At 48.7% G+C, this 8,787-nt stretch overlaps 1 protein-coding gene across 2 annotated transcripts; it reads right to left on the bottom strand.

Annotated features, from left to right (window-relative positions):
* Positions 1-1,157: 1,157 nt before the first annotated feature.
* Positions 1,158-6,419, bottom strand: DYNLT2B (dynein light chain Tctex-type 2B). 2 transcript variants are annotated; one of them, XM_054836102.1, is made up of 5 exons: positions 6,278-6,419; positions 5,619-5,752; positions 3,956-4,025; positions 2,171-2,234; positions 1,158-1,528 (listed from the first exon to the last, which is right to left on the bottom strand). In XM_054836102.1, exons 1-5 carry the CDS (start codon positions 6,343-6,345, stop codon positions 1,481-1,483), a joined length of 384 nt encoding a protein of 127 aa, XP_054692077.1. In that variant the 5' UTR covers positions 6,346-6,419; the 3' UTR covers positions 1,158-1,480. The 2 variants fall into 2 exon arrangements, with proteins under 2 accessions (XP_054692077.1, XP_054692078.1); XM_054836103.1 differs by having other exon boundaries at positions 5,619-5,735; positions 6,278-6,416.
* Between the last annotated feature and the right edge of the window lie 2,368 nt (positions 6,420-8,787).

The raw sequence follows: 8,787 nt of genomic DNA, 5'->3' as shown, positions 1-8,787 counted from the left end.
CTTTATGCAGAGGGTTTCACTGTTCCCCACAACTTGTGCTCCCCGGTCCATGCACAAACCGCACTGCGCCATCGCATCCTCTCTGCAGCTCCCTTAATGAGTGACAGCTACAAGTAGCGAAAAAGCTATCGGGGAAGTCACCCTCTATTTCCCATCAGAGGAAAACGAGAGGAAGGCACTTTCAAACCAACATAATAGAGAAACAAGAGCGTGCTGCCTCCAGGATTGTAGCCAAAAGAACGATTCTAGAAGATGCATCGTAATTTGCTATGTCCCTGCTTTCCAAGAGCTGCATGGACAGAGTGACTTCTACTCTAAGTGGGGGGAATTCAGCATTCACCTCACCCAACTTGAGCACTCTAAAAGCCCTTCACACCACTGAAATTGTTCAGCTGTGTTTGGTCCTTGGTCAGCACGGAGAGAACAGGCATCACCGCCCAGGTACTCATCCCATCTTCCAATGGGTGCCCAAGATGCGCTCTGGTGGCACCCAATCTCTCAGGAACGAACCCGGTCCCTTAACTTTGGGGGAAATGAGAGACTTTAGCATTCCTTTTCTGATCTACAGCAGCCTTTCCTACTGGTCCTTTCCGAGGCTAGACTCGTAACAAATTTGGGCTCCAAACATCCGCTGTCATACCCCAAAACAATTAGAGAGGCAAAGATTGAGAAAGCACTGCAGGATCTGCTGAGGAGGGCAACGAGCAGTTGCCATGGGTGCCAAATTGCACCAAACCAATGAGGAGTTACAGCAGGGGGGAGTTTTGGCAGTCAGTGGGGTGTGCAGGCTGCTGGCCTGACCTGATGTCCTAAATACCTTGTTTTCCTATCAGCTAATGTCATCTGTGTGACACTTAGCTGGGATTCGCAGCCCAAATCTTAGGGGAGTCACAGGAACAAATCTGGAGAACCAGAATATGAAGTTGGCTTTATAGGGTAATTTACAAAGAATCCTCAGAAAATGCTCATCTGAGAAGCACAGACAAGCAATCAAGGCTTGCGTATCTTGTAGAGTGGAGGAAAAGGACAAACAGTGGAAATGGCACGGGTCAACCCACAGGAGAGGAAATATTAAATAGATAGATTTATTATGTTACATTTCTTATAAATATTTCATTCATTTCAGAAAATTAACAAAAATAAAAGCAATAGTACCCTTTCAAGAGGAAAGCTGAGTTTGCTTTCGAAACAATGTCTACTGGCAATACACTTTTTTAGGACAAAACTAACACACTATATAAAAACAAAGGGTGATTTAAATAAAGGACATAATAATATTGTGCTTAAAGCTCTATTGATATCCACAAGGAAGAAGGAATGTTGTAGTGTGGAGAACAGGTGTAGGACATGCTTTGTAGAGCTGTTACTGTGTTAGGTACTAAAGGAAGAACATGATGCTTTTGTGCATTTCAACAAAAAACCACCCTAATGCTTTAGCATTCTCCCCCACCTCTGTTCTTCTCTGCAATGTTTACCATCTTCAATAGTAGAAGCAGCCAAACGCAGCTACCACACAAAACAGGCTGTCCTGGGGAAAACAGAGAGAGGCTCCGCATTAGTAAAGGCAAGCGCTTTGCTAGCCTAACTGAAAAGGCTAACCTAAGGGAACGCTTAGACCAGAGCATCACCTTATCTTGCAATATATTGCATTTTTCTGTCTTTTAGTTAGTTTCTTATTCACCTCACTTGTGGTGTAACCCAGGTCAGTGTGTCTGAATGCCAGAAGTGCCTCGATTTACTCCATCCATACACCCACAGGTGTCTAGGTTTCAGTTTAAAATAAGATAAAAATAAAAAAAAAATTAAATAAAACCTTGACTTTTGCTCAGTCCTGGATTCCAGCCATAGTCCATGATAGCAGTTCAGCAAAGCATATAAGAAAAGACTTTATGTCTTGTGCTTCCTCTCCCCACCTGTAAAATGGAGTGACTATAACAACTTTTGTACAGTGCTGTATGACCTACTCAGGAAATAAGTTTTACTATGCTGGATATTATATCTAAGTATTTTTTGTGAATGAGGCCATAAATCATACTGTTTCAATAGAGTCCTGGTTCCTTCCTTCTAGTGGTTGGGTTTTTTTTTTCTGCTTCGTATTTAAGGTCACTTTGCCTCTCATACAAAAGCAAGTAGCTTTACACTTTCCCATGGTAAAACAGCCGATACTTACATTCATGAATACATCATGAGCATAGCTGTCAGTGTCGGCATCCCAGAAACATCGCGCAGCCATACTAGACAAAGGAGACAGAGCAGAGCCATTACCCACAAAGTTCACGTGTAAGGACCGAAGTGATCACAGATACTTTCCTTGAAAAGCAAACTGAGCTTCCTTTAAAGATAAAGGAAATGGGAAGCTTTCTCCTGAATCCTGTGCCTAGATCCTCACCGCTGAATTCCACCACATGCTGTAACCCTCTCTGTATGTGGATCAAGCTCCATCTTCAAACTCATCAGCTATCAACCCTGCCACCTCCACGGTGCAGCAGGGCTTGAAACCTCATTGCTATGGTGCTTAAGAATCTTTGACTTCTGGCCTATGTGTATCGGTGGCTAATTTAGCTTGTTTGGTCTTATCCTTCACCTCCTGCACCCTCATCATACACAGTCCCAACTTATTTATAGAGAGCTATCATATTCCTTGGCAGATGTCGTGTTACTAGACCATGAGCTAAGCTCTTCTACTCCTTTCGTATCTATACTTTCTGTTCCCTCACCATCCTGCTGGCCTTTTTCTACACTTCCTTCAGTCCAAGTCTCACCCTGAAGACAAGCAACTGGACCATAACAGGCATAACAGGATATTACAGACGAGACCTCGCTGCTGCCTTGCCTAACGTCATTAGCACTCCCCTTTCTCTGCTACAAACGCCCAGTTCCCTGCCTGCCTCAGAGTCTCACCTGACAGGATCCCTGTTTGTGGCACAGTGTGTTGTTCCTAGTCTCTACATGTATGACATTGTTATGAGATTGTTGAATTTCATCCTTTTTTTCTTCTATTTCCTTAGCCCTCAGGGTTATTCTGCCTTTTTTTTTTTTCAGTCCAATATTCCACTCTGCCTTTGGAATACCCTGGATTTTGCATTAAGGATGTTAGTGATCTTGTCTCCTACCTATTGCAAACCAGAGAATTTCCGCAATTGCTCTGTCAGTCTGCGTTGCTGGGTTTCATGTTCCAAATCAGCCTGCAGACAGACATTCCTGACAAAAGCCTGAGCAGCAGGTACAGATATTCCTTCCTGACCTCCAGAACATTGAGGCAGCAGAGCTGATTACAGCTCTGCTGCACTTATGGTGGAGTACCAGGCACAATAATAGAGATAAGCCCAGCAGATAAAGCACATCAACCTTGTGGGCTGTTCTCTTTTGTGTTCTCCCTACTCACGAGTAATGGAAAGCTACAGCCCGCTGCTGCAGCCAAGAGGAATTCTTTTGTCTGGTTGCAGGCATCTGGAGCTAGACTGCAAATGCTCAGCACCCAGAGTCTAGGCGATTCCTATGACAGTATTGCATGGGGATTACAGAAATTTACACTTCCAAAAAATGCTTACCTGGGGGGATTAAATGCATATTAGGTACTTATGGAAATCTGGCTTTAGACAGAAGTGAGTTACCACGGCTCTAGTGCTCCAGCCCAGTGGGGCCTTGAGAATGGACTGGCTGTGTGCTCTAGTTGATCATGAATACAATGTAAAATGCCTTTCTGTAGCACTCCTCACAAATGCTTTTCAGCTTGCTAAGAACCACCATATAGCCAATTATCACGGGTAATTCAATCAGCTACAATCCAAGCCCTCACTTCCCTCTTAAAGAGAAAAGAAAGTGCTTTTCACTTTATCATCTGCAGAGAGATCTTTGTTTCTAGGAAAGTTGGAAGCAGCTTCCAAGGAAAGAAAAAACAACACCCAAACCCATAAAAAAATATAGAAATACAATTAGAAGATACAAAACTTACTTCACTCCTTCTCCTCTCTGCTCTCCAATCACAACCTGCACCACCATTTTGTACCTGTCAAATCCCTCCTCTGGAGAGAGAAAAAAATAATAGTGAGAGCCACAACTTGTTTAAAATGTGAGCCCATACAGGACCCAGAAAGCTAGAGATTTCTGGTTACAAAGCAAGTGTCCTGTATAAATCCATGCAATTGGCAAAGTGGACAGACTGCCTTGTGCTTCATTTTCCTAGGTACAGAGTACCACTGTCTTATCGGAGTTAAAAGGTGAACAGGGTATTTGGCATCCATCAAAAGATGCATCTAAGAAGACATCCCTGAACACTATATGTCAGCATTCTACTTTACATTCTTTCTATGTGTTCAGTTCTTGAAAGTTGCCAAATAAGGCTGCTGGTGGACAAAATCCAATTTGGGAAAAAAAAAAAGTTTATTTTAAAACTGTTCTGATGCAAAGGTATTGTTGTAGAGATCCTTCTGCCACATGGGCATTTCCTTTGCTTCTGAGCTGGGATAAAAGGCCACATAAAAGCATACGTGGGTCTACATTATGTGTCTGCAAAGATATGCAATTGTTTTACAATAGTAAAGAAATACCTTTGGGGCACAGGCCCGATCCAATCAGGCCATGGCAATGTTCCAGAAGCCAAATCAGAACAAGCATGTTTAAAATAAAATATAGATCCTAAAGCCTGTCTGCAACACATCAGTGTCCCAGGAAGACTCTGGCACACTGTTTCCACTGGAGGATTGAACACAACATGCTGGGTCTGGTAGCATCCACCACGTGAATGCTTGTCAGAGATGCCAGCTGATACAACGGCCACACCGCTTCAGGCTACTGTTAGCATGCTTACAGATTACTGAAGCCAACCCTGTGCATATTAGCTCGGCATCAACACGTGCTGGGACGACAGCTGCTGTTGGTTTTAAAGCAGACATGTAACTCTGGCAGAAGCATAAATTCACGGTTCCTGCCAAGGTATGTCTGTGTCACCGTGTCAGGCCAGCCCAGCAGATGGAGCACCAGCCTGTCCCCAGAAGAAGGGGGGAAAAAAAAAAAAAAAAAAAAAAAAAAAAGGGACCTTGCCAACACACATCTATGTACTTGTTCCAGCACTGAACACAGGAAACACCTGCTGGAGCCTGAAGTTTAGTTCTTGCACTCAACAATGTTGGAGGGCATCCTGTGTAGCACCACCACAACCTTTTTCCAGTGCTGTAAGGCTGTAGTCACACGCCTCCTTGGCTGACTGTGCTCCTAACTCTCCCCCCTTCACAGCTCCCACTGGGCCTTGTTCTGATCTCTCTGCTATTCCTCCCTGCAGAAAAAACCCAGGAATGGTTCTGTTTATTGAAGCAAGAAGCAATGAAGCATCACTACTTCTTTCTCTCTAATGCAGCTTCTTTCCCCCTGCAGCCCCTCCAAGGCTGACATCCCACACCAGCCAAACTATATGAAAACAAATTTTGTCTGCTTGAATTAGGTTTCTAGTTCCACAGGCAAGGGACGTATGTATATAGGCCAGAATGTTTCATAACGGTAGACTCGAGTCAGGCAACACGGAAGAAATAGATTTCAAGAATAAAGGAGGAAAGAGGGATTTTGTCAAAGCAAGAGGACACAGTAAGAAAAGAAATGACTTCCCCAGCAAACTTCCTTACCTTTCAGTCTGTCTTTTATTATCTCTGATAAGGACTTTGTAAGCTGAGGCATTTCTTCTGGGATGTACTGTACATTGGCCAGCTTCTCCTTCAGTATTGCATGGATGCATTCTTTTACTGTGGACGATTTAAATCTATCAGGGCAAGAGAAACAGCAACAGAAGGCCCAGAAAATTCACACAATGTGTAGAAACATACATAACATCACCTGGGAAAATTTAGCTTTCACACATTAAAGAAAAACGACAAATGAAAAAACATGGGGCTAAGATGGAGACACTTAACCAGCCCTGCCAAAAGCCGAACACCCATAAACACAGGTGTGAAACCAGCCCCATTCGCGGTTGCCCCTTCAGCAGCTTCCCCCACACACATCCCCTATATCTCACGTCAAAGTTGGTCTGGGAGCTGAGTGCCCACCCCAGTCCCCAAACCCGGGGGGCTCCCCATTCCCAACACCCACGCCCCCAGCCCCCGTAGCCCCATGCCAGCCCCCCATACCCAGGGACCCCCCCTCCCGACAGTTCTCCGTCCCCCTCGTCCCTCTCCCCCCCCAGACCCAAAGCCCCCAGGGCACCCCCGTCCCCAGCGTCCCCCCTCTTTCCCTCCCCGGAGTCCCCAGGACGACAACCATCCCCCCAGTGCCCCAGGCCCCTCACCGGCGCTGGAGGCCGGGCCGCAGGCTGTACGTGTTCCCGGCCCCATCGTCCGGACCCAGCTCGCCCATGGCCGCAGTCCCCCCGCAGGCCACCCCGGCGTTGGTTACCCCGACAACCTCCGCCGCTTCCGGCTCCCTCCTCCTTCGCGTCACGGGGCGCCGCCGTACGTCACGGTGCGCGCCCCGCCCCACGTCTTCCGCGGGGACCTTGCACGTGGCCGTGAGGGCACCGCCGCGGCACGTGGGGTGCGGAGCCACGGAGGGGGGTGTGCGGTCCCCAGCGCCGGTGCGGGCCTGGGAGGGGGGTGTATTTTTGAGAGTTGTCAATAGTTTTTTATTTTGACTTTTCTTTTTTTACAATTGAAAAGTTTATACAATAAAATAATCGGTTAATAAATGGTAAATAATTGCAATAATAGTTGCAATTGTAAATCAAGGGTTTGGTGAGACCACTGCCGGGGGAGGTGAGCGTGGCAGCAGGTCTGATGGGGGAGAGAGAGTGGTGCCTGGGTTGGGGAGACATCATGGCGCGGGGTGCTCTCCAGTGCCCTCCTCCCGCCCAAAACTGACCCAAAAGCTGCAGCAGCCCGAGCCCCTGCCTGCTCCCTGGCCCAGTGCTCGGTGTGCTGGAGCAGCAGTGGACGTGGTGCCCGCACGCTCGGGGTGCCAGCGGGGCTGGAGGGGTCCCCGTGCCCAGAGACGCCTTTGCAAGCCCACGGCCTGAGCTGGGGGGGGGGCTGCGGGTGTCCCGGCCCTGGGAGCCAGCTCCGGCCCCAGAAACCGTGCTGGGAGCGCCCGGCTGCTGCAGGGGCAGTGGGCGCAGGTGGAGGAGAGCGCAGCCTGAAATCGTTGCCGTAACAAAGCCTACTCTCCCGATTCCTGCCCGTGTGTTGCTGCCAGACCCTGCGCTCCCTTCCTGCTCCTGGGCCACGCATCCCAACCATCAGCACAGAGATCCCAGCCTTGCTCCTTTCCTCTAGGAACTTCTTAAATCTTCCAGAAAGGCCTAAAATTGTCGCTCCCCAATATCCTCTCCCCATCACCCTGTTGTGCTCTTTTCCCTATCCGCTGCTGTCTGTCCGAACGAAGGCTGGTGAGTGACAGCTTGTGTATGACACAGCCCCCTCCTGAGACGCTGACATCCTGCTTCCTCCGCTGTTTATCTTGATGCAGCAATCTCTGCGATCGCGCTTCCTACGTGCAGTGGGTGACACTGCTGAGAAAGGTCCCCCGGGCGCTTCACCCAGCTTTGAATGGAAACAGCGTGAAGGCACAGCCGTTGCCGGGGTGGAGCGTGCTGCTGATGACGATGAGGGGCTGGTGGGGGCCCTCACGTGCGGCAGGGCTGGGGGGTGCCTGGGATGGGGGCTCTGCGGGCAGGGTGCTGCCTGGAGGTGTCCCTTGGGTGTCAGGAGGGTGTGAGGTTGCACCAGGAGGCAGGAGATGCCTCTGCCGGAGTTTTGCTTGGGATGCACGGACACATCCCAGCTGGTGCCAGGTTGTGCCCCAACCTGCTCTGAGTGCGGGCAGGTTGCTGAGACCCTGAGCAGCAGCAGCAGGTCCTGATTTCCATGGGCTGTAGCAGCACTGCTCCCTAGGGATGGTCCATCGGAGGAGCCCTTAGTCCCTCCAGGCTTGGCATCAGCCCTGCCCGCCTGCAGGAACAGCATCCTGCTGCTGTGCTGAAGGTTGTGGCAGCCCACGACAGACCCGTGATGCACCTTCACCTCACAGTTACCATTGCCCTGCCCAGGCCCTACAGATTTCCATTTGCTAAAGGAACAGTTTCGTGTCTCTGCTTCATCCCTTGCTTACTAGCTGCTTACTCACCCCCCCGCCCCACCGAGGCCCCTGCCTTTCCGGGCAGGGTCAGGTGCTGTTTCTCATGCAAATTGTTTGTAAGTGCCTCTCTAATTTCTGAGAAGTATCTGAAAGACCTCAAGCTCTCAGTGTTTATTTGCAAACACTATTAGCCATTTCCGCTTCTTCCCCCAGCCACATAACCTCCTGTCTGCATCAGACCCACAGATGTGAATTCAGTTACACGAACTGGGGAAGCATCTTTGGGAACCTGTGGGTTTATCTTCCTCAGCATGTCTTTGCAGTAATTTGTGTTCCTTGTCTGATTTGGGAAGTTTTGCTTTCCCTGGGCTTTGAGGACATTCAGCTCTGGGCTTCAATTAGCTCTGAGGTGTTTGGTCGTTGCTTTCTTCATCTTCCAAATTTTCATTGCACCTTAAATACCCTAGATTCTTCCAAGCCATTTTAGGACTGACCCTAGACCCTTTGAGGTGACTGCTCAGGGTGATAGCTCTGTGCCCTTACAGTGATGGCTGCAAGAAACCGGGGCCTCATCCGGGTCCCAGCCGCGTTGGTCGGACCCTCGCTGACACATTGGGCCAGCTTCTTGTTGGGGAAAAAAGGACATTTGTGCTTCAATGAAGTGCTGTGGCATGTACTTGCTGAAGTTCCAGTCTCGTAGTTTTGAGGAACAAACTGTTTTCTCACTTC

Source organism: Grus americana, chromosome 9 (genome assembly GCF_028858705.1).
Source record: "Grus americana isolate bGruAme1 chromosome 9, bGruAme1.mat, whole genome shotgun sequence".
In the NCBI taxonomy this organism is placed as follows: Eukaryota; Metazoa; Chordata; class Aves; order Gruiformes; family Gruidae; genus Grus; species Grus americana.
Note: the sequence above shows the minus strand (reverse complement) of the source record. Positions and strands in the feature narration are given on the sequence as shown.

Bases quoted from the DNA above. Each gene is read 5' to 3' on its own strand.
- DYNLT2B (XM_054836102.1), bottom strand. From the start codon at position 6,345: ATGGGCGAGCTGGGTCCGGACGATGGGGCCGGGAACACGTACAGCCTG. The intron at 5,753-6,277 runs GTGAGGGGCCTG...TTGCCCTGATAG, and splicing joins CGGCCCGGCCTCCAGCGCCG to ATTTAAATCGTCCACAGTAA. The intron at 2,235-3,955 runs GTAAGTTTTGTA...TCCTTTGTCTAG, and splicing joins CAGAGAGGAGAAGGAGTGAA to TATGGCTGCGCGATGTTTCT.